Genomic DNA, 24,422 nt, shown 5'->3' with positions numbered 1-24,422 from the left:
TAATTTTTTTCATATAAATACCTAAGCCATTTATACATCATTTCTCACATCATTTTCACCATTCCATATTATCTTACCTCCTTTTATTGTCTAAATTGTTAACATGCAATTAAAATATTTAATAACATGAAACTTAAAACAACATTTAGTGCAAGTGATCCTTAAAATATGTCTGGAATTCTTATTTTAATATGGTAGTTTAATTCAATTAACCAATAAAATTAAAAAACAAACTTAAAATAATAAATTATCGAGAGGCTTATTTTTAACCTCCTTCGGTTGGAGATGGTATATAAATATGGTCTAACACTATTCATTAAAAAATAATTTCTTGCATAACTATAATCTACACAAGTACTAAACATACCCCTCAGTTGAAGATGACCTAAATCGGCACTCAACCTTATAAAATATATCATTTTTTTTACCAAGCTGAAATCATTGAGACAGCAGCCAACAATATACAGCTGGAAACTTATTCATATATAGACCAACTGTACAACGTTTTTGCTGCTTGTTTTATTAGGTTGCACCTTAACAAAATTAGAAATTAAATATGCTCTGATTTATTATTTATCCTCTAAATAGTTTGAAAGCCTGCAATAAACAAGTAACCAATGAGTGAGGACTCCTTGTCAAACTGCAATAAACAAGTAACAAATGAGTGAGGACTCCTTGTCAAACTTTTTAATCTCTCAACGTTTCCTTAGCTTCCAGGGCTTGAACAAAATTCAAGTCAGAAGTCCAACAAAAGCAAAGTTTAGATTAACATTCGGTCACACTCATCACACATATGATATTAATAATTTAATACTAATATAAAAAGAGAAGACGAGTCTCGACCCAATAAAAAAGTTGTTTCTTTATGATCGAAGGGTCAAGAATTCAAATTATGAAAACAACTTATTTACAAAGCAAAAATAAAATAACGTACTATAAACGTTTTTCCTAAACAATCTCACGTCAAAGAGCCTAGTTGACTTGTAATCTGCGTTAACAAACAGAAAATGCAGAAAAGAAGATGATGATATGGATAGGGATGGAGGCAGCTGTTTGGATGTTATTTCTATTATCTTTTATTTATGTGGTCACGGTTAAATTACGTTAATATTTTATATTAATTTTTTATAAAGAAAATAAGACAAAAAATAATAAAAATATAAAATATTAACGTGATTTAACTGTGATCGCACAAATAAAAGAGGATATAAATGATATTCAAACAGGCAGACACCGATAGGGATAGGGGCTTTTGACAAACGTCCATGGTGGAAGGCTGAGTCAGAGATTCCAATAATGCTGTTCCTGTCTGTCCACCACCTAAAGTCGGTCTAAATTATAAGATAAGAAGAAGAACGCGCTTAAGCTTTAAGCGTGACAGCTTGGAATACATTTATATGTTGCTATTCGGTCACAGTTGGTCCAACCTCTTCGTGCACTTCGTTCCCAATCCACTCAGCTCTTAGTCATTCTTCCCGTTTCTTACGACGCAAACACAACCTGAAACTGGTGTTGCGACTTGCGAGTGTTGGCATGAGTTGATTTTTTTATATTTATCAACTCGATTTATATTAATTTATCAAACTGTCATGTGCTTTATGAGCAGGAACAAATCATGTAATAAATAAAAGGAAACATTTTGATGCTGAATAACCGGTTAGATTTAAGATATTTCAAAATAAAAGAAATTGAGTTTAACTTCTAAATTTTATCCAAATTGAAAACAGAAGATGAATTTCAATTAGTTATGAATGAAAATTATGCAATTCATCACAACATGAGCAATAGCCTCAATCGATCTTCCTTGTTCTTTAAGAAACATGTTTGTTTTGTAAGTTTTCCCTTAGATATACATTGGATATTCATGTCAAAATAAGTGATAACAAGGTGTGTAGTGTCTTGACAAATGTTAACATAAAGTTTAGAAATTAGTTAAAATAAATAAAAACCTATGTAGCTATGAATAATTATACAGCCGCAATAAGAAAATGAGTCATTGGATAATTAGAATCATCTTTTTAATAAAATGAGTTTGATTTTGGACAAACGAATATAAATATGTATTATCATCCATAGAACACCATTACGACACCAATTACCATCGCAATTAAATATTTTATTTGTTAGGGATCTTTTAATTAGAGTATGCATCTCCCACACTCGAGTTGTCAAGCAAAGCAAATCCCAAAAGCAAAAAGGGGGGCAGAAAGTTACGAGTAGCGCCGCATGCCGCTTACTTTGGCACTGTTAGATCCCACATCGCTCGTTCAGGAGGGAGAATCCTTTATGCCACATATGTACATGCCCACCTCCATATAGCACAATGCCTTTTGGGAGAACTCAAAAGTTAAGCGAGTTCGCGCGATCCCAATCCCAAGATGGATGACCCACTGGGAAGTTCTACGATAGAGTCAAACCCGGGATGTGACAGGCACCTTTTTTTTTTTTTTTTCCTTTTTGTATGCGATTAAAGAAGTTGAAATTCCATTATAAAATTTATTGACAAGATGGAAGTAGTTCAACTCATTGTAAGCACTTGCAACATCATTTTTCAATATGAGATTCACACTCTCAATATTCTCTTTCTTGTGTGGTGCCAACGCACACTACGTGATGTGGGATCACTTGGGCCATTGGACTTAATACGTAGGCAAACCTGCTTTGATATCATAAATAAGGTCGAGTTTCCACTAAAAACTCAAGCTCAAAAGTCCCCAACCAAGAATGGAAACGACCTTTTGACTCACTCCCCATTCTCTCTTAAATAAAGCTCGCCCTTAAGCCCTGAGCAGGTCGGCTGGATCTTTTTCTGTTGTTCTATTCTAGCCACGAGAAAAAGACACACTATTGTCATGTTCCCACCATGAGAAAGGTAAAATGGGTACGCTATTATTTTTTCAATGTGATAGTCGCACATAAGACATTTTCCAACCAAATCAATCTACATACTTCTAGATCAACTAATCATATGCGCATTAAGTCTTGAATCTTTCTCCCCTTCCAATATATAGGTGGTACAAAAATTGATGCATTACCTTTACTTTTTGGGTGTGATATTCTTCCTGAACCAAAACCAAAAACTAAAAAAACAAATGGTGGGAGATTGTAGGTAAGTGCACTAGTGCGAACCAGATAAAGAAAACCATAAAACCCAACCTCACGTGAAGGACAACTCCACTTTGGACTTTGGGGTGTTTTAGCTCAGCAAACCGTAAACGAGGTGTTGGTGCAGGTGGAATGAAAGGAGAGTCGGTCCACCATCTTCGCATTTGACCTGAATTCCATCCTAATTTGAATTCGAATTTGAATTTCATTCACCAGAAAACCCACCTCCTCAATTCTCATAGGACAGTCATAAAGAAGTGGCCCTTGCTTTGAAGCTTTGACTTTGACCAAATTCCACACACCCACGAAACAAAGTAGAAGGAAAGTCACGCTTTCCTTCCTCCTTCCTTTCAGACCCTCGCCCAACAGCAATATAAATCCCCAAAGCCTTCCGTTTCCTCATAACTCCAAGCGCCTCTAAGTCGAGGTTCCTCGTCGATCTTTTTCTCACTCTAACAACGAACGCACAAGTTATCATCCTCCTCCTATTATCTGTCACTCTCTGTCTCCGGAGATCTGTTGAGTACTTGAAACTTAAAAGGTAAGGAAAAGCTTTCTGGGCTTGATTGTTTGAGCTTTGTGGAACCTTAAAGTTTGAATCTTTCTGTATTTGGATTGAGTTTTTTGATATAATTATGTGTGGTTTCAATTGGGTTTTGTGAAATATTTCTGGGTTTTGAGTTAATTGGGTTGAAGTTTGAATTTTTGGATCTGGGGTTGTCTGTTTTCACTGATTTCTGGGTTCTTTTGGGTTATATTTTGATAATTAAGGAGAAAAGTTTTTGGATTTGTGAAGTTTTATGATTATTTTTGGAACTCAATGGGAAAAACCAACCATATAGTTTTCAAGATTTAGTTTTTGGGTTTTTTTTTTTTTTCTGATGAGGTGGGGGAATTCTCTGTTCAATTTGTGTAAAATCTTAGATTCAACAATTATGCAGCTGTGGAAGTGCTTTTTTAATTTTATTTGCTGATATGAGCAACTTTACATAGAAGTAGCATCTGTAAATCTGCTACCAGTTATTGAAATTGAGTGGTATATTGAACTTTTGTTGTTACGATGGTGCAGGACTTTGGATATGTGCAAGGGTTCCAAAAATAAACTCAGCCCCTCAAATTTCAACATGGAAAGCGAATTCCAGAAGCAGAAATCGGTTTTGGTCGAATTGTCCGCCTCGGATAATCTCGAAGCTTTCAGGACTGAAGTAGAAGAGAAGGGTTTCCATATTGATGAGGCCGGCTTTTGGTATGGAAGAAGAATCGGGTCAAAGAAGATGGGGTTCGAAGAGAGGACGCCGCTTATGATCGCTGCCATGTTCGGTAGCACTAGGGTTCTGAAGTATATAATTCAGTCTGGCATGGCTGATGTCAACAGGTGTTGCGGCTCAGATAGGGTCACTGCCCTTCACTGTGCCGCTGCTGGTGGTTCCACTGCTTCACTTGAGGTTGTCAAGCTCTTGCTTGATGCATCTGCTGATGCTGATTGCGTCAATGCTAACGGAAACAAGCCCGTTGACTTGATTGCCCCAGCTTTGAAGTCGCCCTGCAGCTCAAGAAGGAAGGCCATGGAGATGCTGTTGAGAGGCGATAAGTCAATTATGGAAAGCGATACTGAAGAGGGAGACCAACAGAAGGTTTCGAGCCCCCAGATGTCGAAAGAGGGAAGTGAGAAGAAAGAATATCCGATTGATATATCGTTGCCTGATATCAACAATGGGATATATGGTACAGATGAGTTCAGAATGTTCACTTTCAAGGTGAAGCCGTGCTCGAGGGCCTACTCTCATGACTGGACAGAGTGCCCTTTTGTTCACCCAGGCGAAAACGCCAGGAGGAGAGACCCAAAAAAGTACCCATACAGCTGTGTTCCCTGCCCTGAATTCCGCAAAGGATCGTGCCAGAAGGGAGATGTCTGTGAGTATGCTCATGGTGTCTTTGAGTCCTGGCTTCATCCTGCTCAGTATCGAACCCGCCTTTGCAAAGATGAAACCGGTTGCACGAGGAAAGTGTGCTTCTTTGCTCACCGACCCGAAGAACTACGCCCGGTGTATGCTTCTACGGGTTCAGCCATGCCTTCACCAAGGTCAATGTCAGTTAGTGCAGCAGATATGGCAGCCTTGAGCCCGTTAGCTCTGGGTTCATCAGCTATGTCTATGCCAGCTACATCAACACCGCCCATGTCTCCACTGGCGGCCGCTTCATCTCCTAAGAGCGGAGGTTTGTGGCAGAACAAAGTTAACCTCACCCCGCCCGCCTTGCAGCTTCCGGGTAGCAGGCTTAAGAGTGCGTGTAGTGCCCGAGATTTGGAGTTGGAGATGGAATTGCTAGGACTAGATAGTCATTCAAGCCAACAACAACAGCAACAGCAGCAACAGCACTTGTGGGATGAGATATCTCGTCTCTCCTCCTCGCCGTCCTACAGCAGGCATGGAGAATTGAAGCCAACTAACCTTGATGATGCTTTCGGATCCTTCGATCCTTCTTTGTCGTCTCAATTGCAGGGACTCTCTCTAAAGCCTTCAACCCCAAACCATCGCCAAAACATGAACCAGCTTCGTTCGAGCTACCCAACCAACTTGTCATCCTCTCCGGTGAGGAAGCCCTCATCATTTGGGCTCGACTCACCCAGTGCTCTTGCAGCAGCCGTTATGAATTCCAGGTCTGCTGCATTTGCACAGCAGCGGAGCCAGAGTTTCATTGACCGCGGAGCAATGAACCATCTTCCCGGGCTTAATGCCCCAGTTAATTCTTCCACCATGAGGCAGTCCTCAGATTGGGGCTCACCTGGTGGGAAATTGGATTGGGGAATGCAAGGAGACGAGCTGAACAAGCTGACGAAGTCTGCTTCTTTTGGGTTCCGAAGCAACAATGCCGGACCACCTGGCTTTAAGACTCCGGCGGTTGAGGAGCCGGATGTCTCTTGGGTCAATACCCTAGTTAGGGATGTTTCTTCCGAGAGGTCTGAGCTGTTTGGTGCAGACAAGAAGCAAAGGTATCATCACCTCAACAATGGGGGTCACGAAATGCTTCCGTCGTGGGCGGAGCTGATGTACATAGAACAGGAGCAGAGGGCGTAAGCAACGGTCCTGTGCTCCCAGCATCCGCTGAAGAAATCGACACGTCGAAGTATTTTATTAGTCTTTCGATAAATTTATAGTTACTTGTAATCTAAGAAAACGGGAAAGGTCACAGCAAACCAATTCCATTCAATCAAGGCCCTCAAATTCTGGGCAGGAGAGAGGAGACCAAGTTAGGCTCTAGAATTTGGAGAAATTAGATAGGAGGCGAATATGCTCAGCTATATTTTTTCATTGTATTATTGTATTTATTTATTTATTTTCCCTCTCCATCTGGGAGATGCTAATTTCTAGTTCTTCACAGAGATGATAAATGCATCAGTGGCAGAAATGTATTTTTATTCAGTCTGATCAAATCTTGCAACTCATTTAGAAAGTAAAGCGTTTCTGTGTTGTAATCTATGATTTTTCGATTTTATTTATTTATTTCAAAAATTATTATTGTTAAGGGAATGGAGGAGGATTCGAAACTATTACTTTGATTTATCTTCAAATCTTGCAACTCATGGGGAAGTGCTGGATCATTGTAGCTATTCCTTCCCATATTCGCCGTCATGCAAACGAGGTTGCTCGCTGTTTAGCCCGTTGGCTGTCCGATTCAACGAAGTTTGTACTTGGTTTGAGGAAACTCGACATCTTAAGGCATCATAGGCTACTGAATATCTAGATGGTTCATTGCCAATATCAGAAGCAAACCCTAGCTCATTTCCTTTGGCCAATCTAACTCAGTTCCAATTTCATTTGAGAAACTCGTTAAATACATGACACTTCAAGCTTATCTTGTGGCTCCTGGGTGTATACACTTGTGCGTTTACATATCTCATCACATGATGTTCGATAATAGAACAAAATCTCTGTTACTACTGGCCAAGTAATTCACAAATCATTGAAAACATTACACTTCAAACATAAGTGGTTATTAGCCTATTAATGAGAAACACTTGTATGCCACTCCCTACATTAATTCAGGTCCACCAAAATGAGCCAATGTGAGGCACGAATGTATAGGGTCTCTCTTATTCGTGTCTTGGTCAGACATACAATTTGGCACGAAGGGGTGCACCTAAGAACATCTCATGTTACTAGACAGAGATTTCACCACATTCTTTGTTACGTCACATTGGCATCCTGAAACAATAAGACAATTTCATGCGAGAAAATCAAAACACACGACACCGATGACATCCGAAAATATAAGTAAGTAAAATCTTCAAATCAAATACTGGCAAAGTAATGCACAAACGTTGATTTTTATTTGGTTTGGCAGAAAATTGGTTGGTTATCACAAACATTATCAGAAGCAAACCCTAGCTCATTTCATTAGGCCAATCTAACCCAGTTCCAATTTCATTTTGGAAACTCGTTAAATACATGACACTTTAAGTTTATCTCGTGCCTCCTGGGTGTATACACTTGTACGTTTACATATCTCATCACATGACGTTCGGTAATAGGGCAAAATCTCTGCACTACTGGCCAAGTAATTCACAATTCATTAAAAACATTGCACCTCAATGGTTATTAGCCTATTAATGAGAAAAACTTGTATACCACTCCCTACATTAATTCAGGTCCACCAAAATGAGCCAATGTGAGGCACGAATGTATAGGGTCTCTCTTATTTGTGTCTTGGGCAGACATACAATTTGGCACGAAGGGGCGCACCTAAGAACATCTCATATTACTAGAGAGAGATTTCACCACATTCTTTCTTATGCCACATTGACATCCTGAAACAATAAGACAATTTCATGCAAGAAACATTGATTTTTATTTGGTTTGGCACAAAATTGGTTGGTTATCACAAACATTATCCTAATCCCAATATAATGCAAGGCTAATGAAAACAATCTAGGGTGTAGGTTAGGTATTATATCTAATTATCTACATTGGAAGTTGGGTGGTCACCTCTTCGATCCATCCATCCTTGCTGGAACGTTTCAGTGCCAGGATGGAAAGCAAAACGCAGCGTTCTGCCTTTGTTTCTTGTTTATACAAAATTGTTAGGCCGATGGCGTGTGGGGCCCGCGACATTTGACGTTTGTCCTTGCTTGGTCCATCCAGCCGCCCATGAGTTAATTTTCTCAATCCAACAAATATAAAGTGTCCAAAATCCCCCATAAACGAAGCTTCCTCCTACTTTTCCTTTTCCAATATACAGGTGATTAGTGACGAGGATGACACATCCACTTCTTTCTTGTCTTATTATATTATTTGAAAAACAATTTCCGCACTTCTGTTTTCTTCTTGCAAATCAAGTTTTTTTTTTTTTTTTTTTTTTTTTTTGTGTTATGACTCAAATTTAATCATTTTTTGCTTGACCTTTATAGTTCAAGTGATAAAAAGTTCTGCCCGTACTTAGACTCACTGTACGTGTGAATATGCAGTATATACCAAGTTGCAACACATACATAAACACACGCTTCATGATTCTAAGCCGAGTTTAGTGCAGATCTACAAATATCCATATATTTGAAACTATGTATATTTTTTCTTTTTACAACACGATATTCTAAAGTATTTTATTTTCCCTCCATGAGGGCAACTTTCTAATTCCATTCTGCCAAAATTCTTAAAATAATAGGCCAACCTTCCTAAAAAAAATTGGAAATATTAGGCCGAATAAAAAAAAGAAAAATTAAAATATTTATTGGTTTTGGTCAAAAATTTCTCTAGCCCTTTTTGTTGGGTCAAGAATACTAACTTTGGGCCAAAATCTTAGCCACGCGGCCCACACCTAATGTATTTCCTAATTTGGGTTTTACTAACCCAAACTCATTTAAACGATTTAAAACGTTTTCGTATTGCCACTTCATACTACATTCTAATGGTATTACTCTTCACTGGTAAGTGAGAGGTTTTAGGTTCGATTCTTGTTAAAGGCGAATTTGAACTACATTGTTGCTAGCGAGGCTAAGCCCACCCCCTCCCCTTAATGTCGATTAGCATATGGGCACACACAAAGTGTGTAAGAAAATTTTTAAACAGCAAAATTTGGTTATTTCATATAATTTTGGTTAACAATGAGTGTTTTATTAATTAGTAAAGATAATATCAAGAGCCGTGTGATGCATCCGACCTTGAATGAGTGTTTTATTTTTTAGGGTCATCCAATCCATTTTCATCGTCTTTGCATGTCTATCAATTCAGTGATTGTTTTATTTTTTAGCTTCCTCCTACTTTTCCTTTTCCAATATTCCAATATACAGGTGATTAGTGACGAGGATGACACATCCACTTCTTTCTTGTCTTATTATATTATTTGAAAAACAATTTCCGCACTTCTGTTTTCTTCTTGCAAAAAGGGTTACACAGAAAGAATGATCAAATCAAGTTTTATTTTTTTATTTTTTTATTTTTTATGACTCAACTTTAATCATTTTTTGCTTGACCTTTATAGTTCAAGTGATAAAAAGTTCCGCCCGTACTTAGACTCACTGTACGTGTGAATATGCAGTATATACCAAGTTGCAGCACATACATAAACACATGTTTCATGATTCTAAGTCGAGTTTAGTGCAGATCTACGAATATCCATATATTTGAAACTATGTGCATTTTTTCTGTTTACAAGACAATATTCTAAAGTATTTTACTTTCCCTCCATGAGGACAACTTTCTAATTCCATTTTGCCAAAATTCTTAAAATAATAGGCCAACCTTCCTAAAAAAAATTGGAAATATTAGGCCGAATAAAAAAAAGAAAAATTAAAATATTTATTGGTTTTGGTCCAAAATTTCTCTAGCCCTTTTTGTTGGGTCAAGAATATTAACTTTGGGCCAAAATCTTAGCCACGCGGGCCACACCTAATGTATTTCCTAATTTGGGTTTTACTAACCCAAACTCATTTAAACGATTTAAAGCGTTTTCGTACTGCCACTTAATACTACGTTTTAATGGTATTCTTTTTTAATGGTAAGTAAGAGATTTTAGGTTCGATTCTTGTTAAAGACGAATTTGAACTACATTATTGCTAGCGAGGCTAAGCCCACCCCCTCCCCTTAATGTCGACTAGCATATGGGCACACACAAAATGTGTGAGAAAATTTTTAAACAGCAAAATTTGGTTGTTTCATAGGATTTTGGTTGACAATGAATTAATTAGTAAAGATAATATCAAGAGCCATGTGATGCATCCGACCTTGAATGAGTGTTTTATTAACGAGTGTTTTATTTTTTAGGGTCGTCCAATCTATTTTCATCGTCTTTGCATGTCTATCAATTCGGTGATTGTTTATGGTGGGAAGTTTATTCCTGATTGTTCTCAGGGTTTTGACACTCAGATCCTTTCTTCTTTAGGGATCCAACCTATCCCTCACAAGGCACCTACTATTCTTCCTGTCCTTTGGTCTCCTCCTTAGTTTCCTTGGGTTAAGCTTAATACAAATGGTTTGTCTAAAGGAAATCCCGATCTTGCTGCATGTGGAGGAGTTTTCAGGAATTGCCCCCCCTCCCTTTTTTCTTTATTTCATTCTTGTTTTTTGTTTCTAGAAGGGTAAGGTTTATGTCCTCTCTTCTTTTTCGTGTATTCCTTTTTATTGTCTTTGTTTTTTGAGGGGTAAGGTTTATGTCCCCCCTGACTAAGTGTAACTTATTTTTTCGTTATCAATAAAATTTTCCTTGTACCGTCGAGGTTTCCCAAAAAAATAAAAAAACCGTGTGATGCATCCGACCTTGAATTTGTTCAGGCATAGGTTCCCGTGCCTTGTTAAGCTTGCACATTGCATAAATACATAACAAAATGCTTAGAGTTGTATTACTTTGAGGTTTTGCAGCTCCATGGAGATGGCTTCCGAGCAGGTTTTCCTGCATTAGTTGGAGAGCACCGTATAATCTATGTTCTTCATGCTAACGAAGATGGAAGTCTTGTGAACCAGATTTCCGCTGAACAATCTTCTCTGGTTGATTGGATTCTTGTGGATAGTGCAAAGGGTGGCAGGTAAGGAAATTCATTTTTCTTCTTCATCTACTCTCGTTCTTAAACAACGTCTTGTATGTATGACCGTTCGCATTAGCAACTGTCTGAACATAGATTTAACCCACGTAGTTTACTAACAACTTCAGTAGAAAGACAACGACGTATTTCCTTCAAATTATTCGACATAATTACCACGCGAAGACTGTGTGTAAAGTGTTTTATGGTTCCAAAATGTCCATAACCTCACATGTGCCTCTGCTGTGCTAATTTCGTCGAAAGAACAGACATAATTAAGCCGCTTCACCCAAACTACTGTGAGCACAATCATTTAAATGTATGTAGTATCGAATATATGAGATTGTTATGATTCACTTCACTCTGAAATCGTTTGGACGCAGTTTAAGATACCGAACATTAGGAGCAAACACGGGCGGCTCTGGGCAGGAGGAATAAAGCCTGAGAACGCTGGTGAGGCTCTTTCTGTCCTCAAACCTCAAGGAATTGATGTCAGCAGCAGCATTTGCGGCCCAGACGGCATTCAGAAGGATCAATGCGAATATCTTCCTTCATGAGTGCAGTTCGTTCTGTAAACTGATCGAGCCTGAGCTGAAATCATTTGGAAATTTCGAGACTCAATCCTTTTCATTCAAATCATTATACTTCACTATACATATTCCAACGTGTTACAATTCAACAGCCTGCAATGTATCTATGCAAGGCACCTAGTTCTCTTAATACACAGTATATTAAGAAAAAGAATGGCTGCCAAAGGCAGACTAGTAATGCAGAGCCAGAAACTGTCCGGGGGTTAAAGCAAGGTGGTCAGAAAGAATTTAATCCTTTGGTACGCTGTAACGCTTCGATCGTTGTACCTTATGACTTCACGGCTTCATTCTGGGACTGCTGATCCGGCGAGTTCCTTATCTGTTTGATAATATACAACATCCCCTGTATCACTCACGTAATGATCTTGTTTAAAGCTTCTTACAAGGACTCCCAGTAAGTGAAGTGGGAGAGGCCCCGATTTCTTCGGTTCTCTGTAGTACTTCCCAAGCACAGGCTTAGCTGCCTCCGTCTGGAACGAACAAACGGAAAACAAGCCGAGAATTAAAACAGGGTACACAATTGAATTGATTTTTCGGCCAAAGAGATTAGTTTGAAGGGGTACTCACTGCTTCTATTAAGTTGTAATGTGGGATTTGAGGGAAGAGATGATGTATAACATGAGTCCCGATATCATGATGGATGTTGTTGATCCAACCGTAATCGCGATCGATGGTTGTCAATCCTCCTCTTAGGTAACTCCATTCCTGTTTGATAGATACAAAATATTTCAGAAGTGTGAAAGCATTTGCATTGTTTGGAGATTTAACAAAATCGAACACCTTACCTTCCCACGGTACCATGGAAGCTTGTCCTCGTGGCCGTGGTGATGCAAGTAAGTCACTAAGTCCAACCACAAGACAAACATCTGCATTCGGAAGCAAATTTAAAAGAAACAATTGTAAGATGAGAGAAGGAAGACTTGGTAGAGGCATTCGTTTATGCCAGCATTGCAGAAGCACGAGCATATAGAGACGGAACCTACCCAGTATGGAACACCGTAGAGCTTAAGCACTTGGACAGGACCCATTGTGAAAGACAGACCGACGAGCAGCGCAGCCATTGCTGTCCAACTGGCAGTGGAAGTAATGATATCTTTCCTTTCATTCGGGAGAAACAGTTCGCTGTTTGGATTGTAGTGAGACCCATTCTTTCCCGGACTTCGATTCCACTGTGATCGAAATCAGCAGCATATACCACAACATATCAGAAAAAGACATCACAGGCTCATTGTTCGTGTAAGTAACAAAGAAGCGAGGAAGCGGAAGGCTCACCAGATAGAAAGGATAAGCAAGCATGGGGAATGGTAAGGTGAACCTAAATATCTGAGTCATCTTATCTAAGCTCTTGTAAATTTTCTCAGGCAACTGCAAAACCAGATGAGACTAATTACGAGCGAAATAACTTACTTGTTCGAAGTTAATGAAAAACAAAATCTATAGGATGAACAATTTGATACGCCGAATTAAGAACAGAGTTGGACACAAACGGAAACTCACCGGATGCCAAGACTCATCGTTTTCGACGTGTCCATGGTTCTGATGATGAGTTCTGTGGCTAATTCTCCTGTGACAGTAAATGGCCAATGGTTACTGTGCAAGTTTTGTTACATGTCTGGACAGGATTATTATTTCTGAAAGAAAACTAACCATCCATGGTATGGGACAAGGATTGAAGAATGAAGAAGATGACCGACCACGCTATTCAGCTTCGGATTATTCGAGAAGCTTCCGTGGCCACTGCACAAACAATTCACATCAATCGGCTAAGAAAAACTGCAAAAAAATCCACATTGCAAGCAGAACGAGCATTCAAATATATATATATATTTTTTCTAACAGCAACATAGACGACGATTCAAACTTGAGTGTGAAAGCCTCGGCCAACTAACCTAAGCCAAGAAGCATACAATTCAAGAGGCACTGAAATCCTGAATTAGAAAGTGCACATTTTTGTTCACCGCCCCTTAAGTGGTTGTAAGCATCGTTAATTGCCAATTAAATGAGTGTTAATTAATCTGAAGAATTTACAGTACAAATCTCGAAACTTAAACTCAATAATTAACGTAGAAAAATACACTCAACTAGAAGAACGTGTAAAAATTAATACTTCAACTGAAAGAAAGCAAACTTTACGTACCAATCATGTCCAAGAACAAAGAGAGCCCAGAACATGGTGCCCTGAGCAACCCAATAGAGAGGCCAAACAACCCAATTGTTAAAGTAAGCTGCAACAGCCGCCATCCCAAAAACCACCGCCACATCTCTGACCACATAGCTCATAGATCTCCAGGGGTCCTTAACCCAGCAATGCTTCGGAATGGCAGCCCTGATGTCACCCAAATTGAAGGGGGGAGGGGCACCAGGGTCGAATCCACCACCGTCTCCAACCCCATGTGTGCTCCCTCTCCCATTATCTTCCCCGTCCACGGATGGGACCCGCAATGGGGCACTCACATTGAGTGACCATTTTGCCTCTCTGAACCGAAAAAGATTGGTGCTTTTTGAGGTTGGAAACGGCCGGAGGGAGGAAGGAACGGTGGGTTTTGACGGGAGGGCGTTTCTGGGATGTGGGTAGAATTGAGGGAGAGGTTTTAGGGTGCATTCTGAGAGGACCCAAGTCGCCATTGGAGAGACCCAGAGGGGAAAAATGCAGAAAGATTTGAGCTTTCAGGTCGGATTGGATGGCGGAATGGAAAGTGGAAGTGGAACTAATCGGTCATAAAAAGGAGGACGAGGAGGATAACATAAGGGCCTCCCTCCTCCACGTCCAAATACAACTTGTGCTTCTTGTCGCTCGTCCTTTTCTCTCTCCCTCTAGGATTATGCAAGTTGCAACAGTTTCTCTCCCCTCCTCTGTTGGTGGATGGTAATAAAATGAATTCTGCGTTAAAAGCTTATTTTGTTTGGAGAGTTTGGTTTTGTTTATATATTGGATGTTGGTGCACGTACGAACAAATTAAAATTTGAGTAATGATATTCATATCATGTTTTTTTACCACATTTTTATAGTTATTTGATGTAGACATCCACATCATTTGAATTAATTAGATTTTTAAATTTAGTTCATTATTTAATAAACTAATAAATAAGAAAAACTAATTAATAAATGATGATTGTAGTATACGAGGAGTTTTTCTTCTTCCTTTTCTTGGATTTTGCAAATTTTTCAAATGATGTGACTGTCTACAACAAATGTCATCTAAGGTGATATATAAAAATATAGTATGAATAACATTACTATTAAAAATTTCAAGTTTTTTTTTTTTTTTTTTAAGTATAACGATATATTTTTACACTAAGGGGGAAGGGGGAGTTCGGCTAAGCCACACAATGAGTAACCTAATTTGGTATCAAATTCGTCATTCAAGAGACTTACAAGTAAAATGAATACCACCATATTGTAGTATTAAGTAGAAAAAAATTGCAAGTTAGAAAGAAAAAAAAAAGGGAAAGAAAGATGGAATTTTAGGTGGGAATTGGATCCTCTCCTGAGCCTAAGGAGAGGATCCTCCTGACCAATGATCTTGGACCGTTAGATTTTTATCCAACGATTATAATTATTATAACTTTAAAGTAATCCTCTGTTTGTAATCGTTGGATAAAAATTCAACGGTCCAAGATCTTTGGTTAGAAAAATCCTCTCCTTAGCTCAGGAGAGAGGATCCAATTCCTTTTAGATGGGAGGCAAAAGAGAGACGTTGATTGGACAGCGGGCCCAAACAAATGTGAAATAAGGCGGGTAGTGGACGCGGTCAAAATCTGGCTCCTATTGGTGGAGAAACTTTTGGTATACGTGAAACTGAACCATCACATCAAGTTATAATAATACAATTAATTAAAAAATTTTAAAATTTTTAATTAATTGTATTACGACACTTAATGTATTAAATTACTTTTCAGCACATTCAAAAATTTCTTGTGGTGTAGCTGTGTGATCTACGTTTGTTCTTTGTCAAATTCGTTTTTGTCCTCGTGAACCATTAAAAGTCAATTTAAATTTGTCATTTTTCAATAATTGAAATCGCAGCGTAACACACATTAATAATGTTTTTTCTATTTCAACCGAAATATGGATCGCCAATTTTCACATGGCCTGTTCAACTGACCAAGTACTAAACCGTCCTAGTATTATAATTGCGACCGTCCTAGTGTTATGATTGAAGGTGTTCAGTGAGAAAAACGTGGACAAACAAATCAAATGTCAGACCAAATGAATTTTAGACCCGAGGATAAAGTAAAAATAAAACTAATGAAAATGATTTGAAAACTTTGAGTTTTAATGATAAAGATAAAATAAAAGGTAAAGTGAATAGTACTATGATTGACTTTTTTAGTGTAAAAGTATGATTTTTCGTTAAAGTGAACAGTACCGTAGATTTTTCGTTAAAACTTCCTAATGTAAATGGATCAATCAAAGAATCAACCGCACGTGGTTCGTGCAGATTTTCTTTTTTTCTGTTTTGTTGAGTCCTTGCTCGTTTTGGTCGGAAGAGTACGTTTGATCCAAGAAATTGGACCACCGTATTAAGCGGTAAAATTACAATTGCACGCAATATAATATGGTTTAAACGGTTTATTTGTAATTATTAATCATTAGAAGAAATGTATAATTCAAACGCCGTGATATACTTGATCTTATTAAATTTCACACACCAAGAAGTTGACTGTCTATGACTCCATTGTGTGCTCATGGTAGAAGTTTTGAATAAATGTATTGCCGTGTATTTGGATTTAAGTTCTTTTCTTTCTAAGAGGTGGAATAGAATAATTCGGTTGAAGTGTAACGATCATGCATTTGTAATGCATTGTATGGCCCATAATAGTTCCCATTCTTTTACCCTTTTTCAGGGAGTCAATGACTAATCATAGCTATCCCCTTGACACCAAAGAAGAGTTTGACTCAATGCTTTATTTATGTCCTAGTTGATCCTGATTCAACTTGTTCAAGAACACAAAACCAAACCGAACCCGAACATTTTAGCATGTTAATTTGATACAAATTCCAGAACCCCGAAGAAAAGATAGCAATGATTTACAGGGATAGACACAATATAAGAAAAATATTAGCAATTTATGTACAAAAAATACAGATTGTGGCAATGCTGGATCAAATGCATCAGTAGAACGTGGGAAAATAAAAAATTAGAATTTGCATAGTAGAACGCTCAATCAGGGTACCTTTCTTGAACCGGAAGAGCAAGATTCAGATAAATCTTGATGAATACGTATAAGCACTGGTAACCGATTGATGTCAGCTCGTCATATTTGCCACCATTTACGATTTTCCATTCTCTTGGCGAGCTCCCTTGCCATTGACGCAAAGTCCTCAGCTCCACTTCGCAGTTCTTCTGAGTTTTGGCTGAGTTTCTGGTGTGTGCAAAGAAGACATGCTCATCAGCAGATGAATCATGAATTGTGTAGTGACGGAAACAAAATTACACAACGCAAGGATTCTCAATGCCGTGGAATGTGAATGCATCTTTTGTTAGAACAGCGAAAGATAACTCAGACAAGTAAATCCTATGTCATAATTTGGGATTGCTAGTGTCACATATCCGTGCACAGCCATTGATGTTTGTGGACTTCACAGTAAGTCCTACACTCATCAACGGCTGAAAAAGATAGCGTCATGGGCCTGAGACTGACTAACGTTAGCATAGTTTGGGGGATCTGAGGTCTCCATTAAAAGAAACTTGTACCTCAAGTTTTTCCTGGCGTTCTGCAAGCTTATCTCTCGCAAGTGCAGCTGCTGCACCCGCAGACACATCCTGAAACAATCGACCACGTTAGAACGTAATCCCCATTTGTTGTCTACGCTTTATATAGCCATGAAGTCTCTTGAAATACTCCTTAAATATTCAAGAAGTACTTAATCTTTTTGTGGAAAGAGTAGTTTAAGTACCCCAATGTCTCTATATTTAGCCTTGATTTCTTCAGCTGTCCTCATTTTTGGTTTTGTATCACTTGTCGCGCCTTCAAATAATCTTTCCTTCTCTGTTCCCTTGTCTGCGAAGAAAACACCGGGGCATCAAGTCAAGACCACTAAAAAAGTTTCGACCGAGAAAATACAACAGTTATACCTTTCTTTTCATTCTTGTTCTTCTCAATTGAAGAAGGGGGAGGAGGTCCATCAATTATGAGAGGTCCGTCAATTACAAGATCGTCTGCACCAAAACAGTTAGACTACGATTATGAAGAGGATGGAGGTAGAGTTAAAAAGGATTACAACAAAAGATAGTTAACCTATATGAAGCTCCAGAATTTCTTGATCATCCTTCCCATCTTGGGAAGGTTTTAAAAACGGCGGACTTGAAAATAAGCTCTCTAAATTCTCACAATACTTCTCATGATTTGCTGGGTGCATGTCTTGCTCCGCTTTACCCGCTTTTAAGCCCTTGATGATACCGCCTAAAATACCAGGGACACCAACCTGTGGCTAACAAGATGTTCAGGCTCAGCAATAAATTACACCTTCACCACAAAAAAATGATAAACAGCGCTTCAAGCAACACACTGCAACCTGTTTCTGGCTAACAGATAAACTAGCAATGACATCCGTAGCGGCTGCAATCACTTTATCGTGAAGACAAGGCAACGATTCAGGAATCCTAAGCCAACCAAAATCCAATTAGAAGTATGATTTGTATTAAGTGCTTTGAATAAATTTGCAATGAAGTTATCATTTGAAGCTTAAGGAATGCACACATACACAAACACGATTATATGAGAGCGGGAGGAGGCTACCTGAAGTCATTTTCGTGGGACAAAAGAGATACACAAGCTAATTCACACCCATTTACCTAAAAAGATAAAAAAAAAGATGTTTGAAGGTTAGAGAGTGCAACACAAAGCTATAAATTGGAGGTGCATAATACAAGCGCCTGCCACTGGGAGACCGATCGTTTTCAAGAAAGTTTGGATTGTGAAGCAGATGCTTTCCAGTGGCATATAATATACTACAGAAATATACCGCGTGCTTATACAAAACGAAGAAAGAAACTGACCAGAATAATTTGCCCACAATCAGAGGAGCAGATTGTCTTGTCCATGTTGGTCTTGAAGTTCCATCTCAGAATTGACATTAATGAAAATCCTCCCACCACTTCAAGATTTGGAAAAGACCTGTTGATCGATGGCCAATGTTTTATTATACAAATATTGTTCAAATAAAATGATAAAACACATTGGTGCCAAATGCATAAAACTTCCCCGCATATGTGCATTCGCTGATCAAAGTAATATCAGGTTACACAGCAAATAGAACTCGAGAAGCAAGTGCGAGTGCTTCACCTTATTTCGAAAACTCCTGTCTGATAGAATACAACCAGTCCACCATCTTTCCCGTCTTTGTTGAAGGCTGTAGTCCAGCAACATGGTTTTGCAAGGTCCACCTTCTGAGTGGAGTTACTGTCACCCTGGAATTAAGGCAATTTCACTTATTGGTAAAAAGAGATACGGAGATGTTCAACACTAAAATGATAGCATAAAGGCACCTCAATCAAAGACTTCAATGAGCACATCTGTAATGCACTATCACAGCAAAGTAAAACAGTTGTGTTCGTTGATCTCTGCACAAAATATGCAGTTTTGCTAGTGGTGTCCTGCTCAACTTCCGGCTGCGTGCTTGCAGGGTCGGCATCTTTTTGTGCATGATCCTTTTTAGATTCAGTTATCTGAGAAACGTCCAACGATTGCTTTGCACTTGGAACATCACATAAAAAATCGCCATCCTCTGCATAAAGACAGTTCTCAGAAAGCCAAATCTATGTTTTTGTTATTCTAGTATAACACCCCCACCCCCAAAAAAACCAACCAAACAAAACAAAATCAATGATTGGAATGAAATTACTCACCAAAAATGTACATTGAAACCGCCGTGAGCTCCTTTTTCGAATTCATAGTCCAAGAGCTAACCATATCGCCAGAGGCACTGTCTATAACAACAATATGCGCATTTCTAGTCATAACGATTATCAACCCATTTCCAGGATCTTCCAAATTCTTGGACGCAGAGTCCTCTGGACAATGTGATGAGTTACTGGTATCTGAAAATGATTTTACAGCCAGACAGGTGACTGGGGAACTTGAGTTGGATACACTGTCTGAAAGAAACAAAACTGACATTGTACTAATATCAAGCATCGCAACCTGCATTATGACATCAAAAAAATGAATTCTTGAAATTTATTCATTTGAAATTAACATCCAATCTAAGAACGTATTTGTAGTACAATAAATTTGAGAAGACGATTCTCACCCGGCCACATTCAAAACCCACAGCAAGTCGGCCTCCAAAGTTTGCATATTGTAGGATGCATATAGGTGAATCAAGAATACAAAACATGGCCGTGCACTGAAGCCCCTTTCCTTGATGTAAATTTTTAACTGCAACCAGCACTGCTCTTGTTAGAAAATGAAATCACAACAACAAAGCCTTTTCCCACTAAATAGGGTCGGCCGTATGAATCCTAGAACACCAGCACTGCCTTTATTAGAAAATGAAACCGATCCACTAAATTTAAAATCAACGGAATAACAGAGACATCAGTAAATATAAAACCTCCTGCCATTCAAACAAAATAATAGAGACATCGGCACACAATTAATATATACGTAAGCCAACCTTCCTTATCAGTTTTTGTCACAAAGTGCACTCTGGTCTCTTCTGAACCACCTATTAGGTTATAAAGACGAACCTACACAATCTCAAACAAGAACAGAATCACTAAAGTATAAAATTAGGATGACCTAGTAGAAAGGCGTCCATAAGATCAACTAAATCTTACCAGACCGCTATCGTCACCAACAGCTAGCCCTATAGTAACAGAACAGAAATCCAATGCTGAGACCTTTGCACTTGCACCCGTAGATCTGATTCCTTTTACCTTCCATTCATATTAAACAAGATAAAATGATTTCTGAAGTTTATTCTCGAATATATCATGCAAAAACTGCCTGTGACAGCATACCAACCTCGGGTCCTAAATCACAGATAAGTGAGAGAGCTGGATATGTGGCATCCCATATCCGAACTGATCCATCTTGGTATCCTGCTATATAAAATCTCTCGACGTGATAATCTTCAGAAGTACAAAGCTGGCTGGGAATACCACCGGTCAAGGGCCACTTTTTACCACCGGTTGTTGAAGCATCTTCCACGTTAATCTTTCCAACTAAGAATTTCTAATGGCCAAAGACATACAAAGTTAACTAATTCATTCTAATGGCCAAATACATATAAAGTTAACTAATTCAGAAATAAGGAAAAAAAAAAATTGAATTGTGATCAGAAACTCAAATACCCTCGAGAGTTTCTTGTGATACGAACGTATAGTACCTTAGAAAAAACTGAGGAGTATTCCTCATCTCTATGCACCAGAGAAAGCTTTGCAACTGTCATATATGGTTCAATAGTGGGTAAGAACACAGGATACTGCACTGCTGGAACAGCAGTCTTCTCCTTTTGCTGAGACATTAAGGCCAACAAGCAAGCCTTGTCATAGACATGCAGTTGTCCCTGATTTGTCAAAACAAAGAGCAATGTGCCACTACTCTCCGTTGCACCAGCAGTCGGTAACAAAACTATATCCGCAAATGAACCATTAAGTTTAAGGTCTGTACGGCCAACGCATTTCAGGCTTTCTATTCCTGAAGACCAATCAAGGCTCAGAACCTGTGAATGAGAAAAGAAACTAATATGTAACAATTATACTAAACATCACAAGAAAAACTGCATAACTAACAAAAAAACAGAGTAAACAAGCTCATCTGGATCAACACCGTACCGTCAGAACTTCTTGAGATCCAATGTCATCACCACCATAGACAAAGAGTTGACCCCTATGATGATTATCTAACCTATTTTCAGACCAGTGTAAAACAATGACAGGGAGTCTTCTATCACCTGATGATAACTGTAGCTTTGCAACATTGTTATCTAATTTTTCGGATTTCTGATCCTTGGTAGAGGCAGCAGTTGATAAGTCCCAAAGCATTATATCACCATCTACATAGCCAACGGCAAGAATCGACCCATTGTCAGATACCCAACAAAGAGAGCTTATTTCTTTCTCCACCTGCTTGCTTTCTTCTGTAGCATCAGAAAGCTCCTTTGTTGTGTCCTCTGGAGAATTAGTAACTGCCTTTTCCTTCACTTTCAGGTCCTTGGAACCTCTAACAAGAACAACTCGGTCCTCGGAAGCATCCCAAATAATGATGAGGCCATTCTCATATGCCATTACCAATCTGCAAAAGAACGCATTTATGAATCCATATTTAATTAATGGAAGCGGCAACATGTATGCATGTGTGAATAGGTATATGGTCGTAGCTTGTATATGTGCATGCAAATATATGTTTGTGTGCACTATATGTTCATCTTAGGAAATAGTTTGAACATTTGGCATAGCTTTGGAATGAAAAGCCAAGATCTAGGTATAGTATCTTCACATGATTTTTCTTGCCTGTTTCCCAGAGAACCAGGTTGATGGAGAACTCCGACAACAGAAAGATGATCAGGCACTGACATTCCGGCTGCTTCTGCAAAATGAGTACTTGACTCAGCATTAGAATACAATAGGCACGAGTTTTTCAGTACATCAACTACGGCATCAGTGAATTACAAGAGCTTAAGCAATTACCGGCTACGAAATTTGCAGTAATATAGTACGGCAGTAATTTTATTCTTCCATCTTCAACATCATACTTCAACACAGAGACCATTGCATATTCACTTCCAATATACCTGGCATAACGATAGCGCAATGTTAAATTCCTTTGCCAAGTTTCGCTTCGATTTTCAGCCAATTACTGTCAACTGGTTACACAGTACAATAATAAGCTTTACAACTGCTGTACATGTAATTAGTGCCATATATAACAGAGAATGAAGTTATATTGCATTCCCACTGTAAAGAAGAAGCCATTCGCCTCTGTTCCAAATCCCAAACCTGCCAACATCAACAACCTATTAAACCAATCAATATTGTCAGTATATACTATATGAACACGAAAAATGCAACATATAATATAAGGATCGAGGTGAAAAAATAGATAGAAATCTTCAAGGTATCGGATAATGCCTGGTAGCAGATGTCGGTTTTTTATAATAAAATTGGATAGCTTAAGAAAAAGCAATACCTGAATTTCATTTTCACTTGAGACACTGGCTAGAAAACCCTGATTTTGCAGGAACTGCAGAAATACACAATGAAAACACGAACTACAACTAGTTAGAAACGTATGAGATCTCCATAAAATTTTGAAATATTTCTCAACGGAAACTAGGCCTCTTGCGGTGGAGCATGAAGACAGTTTAAAGTAGGATTGGATGCGGTCTCCTTTTGGAAGAACGATAGCTAAAGTCTTTGTGAGCAAGGACTAGAAAATAAAAATAATATACCAATTGCTTCTTGCTTCTAAACTTACTAACCTCTAAGTTTTTAAAGGGAAGTGGCTTTGGAGATGTAAGAAGCCCTTCGATATTATCACCACCGATCACTTTTATCCTACCATCCCTACATTCAGTACACAATGAAGTCAACTTGAAGTTAAGAAGCTCCCACATTTTGTATGTAACACTCACTTCTTTCTGGTATTTTGAAGGAAGACACTACGGCATCATAAAAATGGACTCTTGAATTTGAACCAGAAACGTTGCAGAGGCTCAAGCAAGCAGAATACTGATTGGACATGTATAACATACTGAAATTCGAAAGCACGCATTGTCCATAACATATGTGAACTCACAGTGTTCCGATTGCCAACAGGCTTTGCGTGCGATCAACTGCGAGAATGGACGAAGTAGACGGGATCCCATAGTGAACAATAACACGCGGATCCAAATCCGCTTGTTTGACCCTTGCCTGAGGCACATTACGCCAGATGAACAGTATCAAAAAAGCTTCAACACAACAATTACATATACACATACGGTTTCAATTACAAATGCGGTAAGCATTCAAAAGCAATTTAGAGAAGATTTTCATTTCGATATGCTAAAAAACTATACTAAATTCAGCATTTAACATCTCTCCCTATCAAATTTTATCGATGAGATGAGCTCATTAGCTCTGTTTCTCCTTCCAAATTCTTCTTTTATTCGTGATTAAAACTTAAAATGATTTCATAATTCTAATTTGATCAGCTCCCATTGTAGCACGTCAATTACTTTCACTCCAAAACAATCAAATTACAAATAAAAATCATTTTCTAACGAAATGCGATTCGGGAAAAAAAAAAAAAAACTCGAATTCAAATTACGACGGAAATTATGGAGAGAGTACCTGAGAATTTGGTGGTTGCTGTGAAGATTTGTTGAAGAACTTGGCGAACATAGTGATTCAGCGACGAGTTTTGGATGGAGCGTCAGCTTCTGTATTTCTTCGTCTGAATTTTGCTGAAAAAAACGAAGGGAAAATATGGTTTCTTTTGGTTCGGTTTCTTCGTTTCAGGTGCGGTACGGACGATTATGCTGGCGCGCCACGTAGAGGATGTTTATTGGGAATTGTGTGTTGCAATGGACGGTGATGCAAGGAGGGAGGAGGGCTCACGGACCGTCGGATTAGTAAAGTTCTTGCTTTGATTAATTTCAGATTGAAGGCGTTTATGTGACTCAGTCTACCTTCATGACATCATATTTCGTTTTGAGAAATTTTTTAATGAGACTATCACATATTGGTGCAATTCATTATAGGTTAGCATGGGTTTGGTGCAAT

General features: G+C 38.6%; 3 protein-coding genes across 3 annotated transcripts; 1 reads left to right on the top strand and 2 right to left on the bottom strand.

Annotated features, from left to right (window-relative positions):
- The first annotated feature begins 3,468 nt into the window (after positions 1–3,468).
- LOC137720063 (zinc finger CCCH domain-containing protein 29-like) lies at positions 3,469–6,527 on the top strand. The gene is made up of 2 exons (XM_068459069.1): positions 3,469–3,646; positions 4,175–6,527. The coding sequence occupies exon 2, from the start codon at positions 4,185–4,187 to the stop codon at positions 6,180–6,182; it is 1,998 nt and encodes a 665-aa protein (XP_068315170.1). The 5' UTR covers positions 3,469–3,646; positions 4,175–4,184; the 3' UTR covers positions 6,183–6,527.
- A 5,189-nt stretch (positions 6,528–11,716) lies between these two features.
- On the bottom strand, positions 11,717–14,585 carry LOC137720574 (omega-3 fatty acid desaturase, chloroplastic-like). The gene is made up of 8 exons (XM_068459659.1): positions 13,844–14,585; positions 13,354–13,443; positions 13,204–13,270; positions 12,979–13,071; positions 12,690–12,875; positions 12,492–12,572; positions 12,274–12,411; positions 11,717–12,176 (listed from the first exon to the last, which is right to left on the bottom strand). Exons 1-8 carry the CDS (start codon positions 14,329–14,331, stop codon positions 11,991–11,993), a joined length of 1,329 nt encoding a protein of 442 aa, XP_068315760.1. The 5' UTR covers positions 14,332–14,585; the 3' UTR covers positions 11,717–11,990.
- A 2,098-nt stretch (positions 14,586–16,683) lies between these two features.
- On the bottom strand, positions 16,684–24,138 carry LOC137721174 (uncharacterized). The gene is made up of 24 exons (XM_068460280.1): positions 23,991–24,138; positions 23,455–23,570; positions 23,138–23,222; positions 22,846–22,899; positions 22,564–22,655; positions 22,347–22,450; positions 22,170–22,245; positions 21,492–21,951; positions 21,044–21,379; positions 20,680–20,889; positions 20,493–20,591; positions 20,330–20,402; positions 19,964–20,091; positions 19,560–19,854; positions 19,200–19,438; positions 18,997–19,121; positions 18,711–18,828; positions 18,451–18,506; positions 18,227–18,314; positions 17,950–18,136; positions 17,787–17,870; positions 17,609–17,712; positions 17,406–17,474; positions 16,684–17,073 (listed from the first exon to the last, which is right to left on the bottom strand). The coding sequence occupies exons 1-24, from the start codon at positions 24,039–24,041 to the stop codon at positions 16,966–16,968; spliced, it is 3,357 nt and encodes a 1,118-aa protein (XP_068316381.1). The 5' UTR covers positions 24,042–24,138; the 3' UTR covers positions 16,684–16,965.
- Positions 24,139–24,422: the final 284 nt, after the last annotated feature.

This window comes from Pyrus communis, chromosome 16 (assembly GCF_963583255.1).
Source record: "Pyrus communis chromosome 16, drPyrComm1.1, whole genome shotgun sequence".
NCBI lineage: Eukaryota > Viridiplantae > Streptophyta > Magnoliopsida > Rosales > Rosaceae > Pyrus > Pyrus communis.
This window is presented reverse-complemented; position numbering and strand designations above follow the sequence as displayed.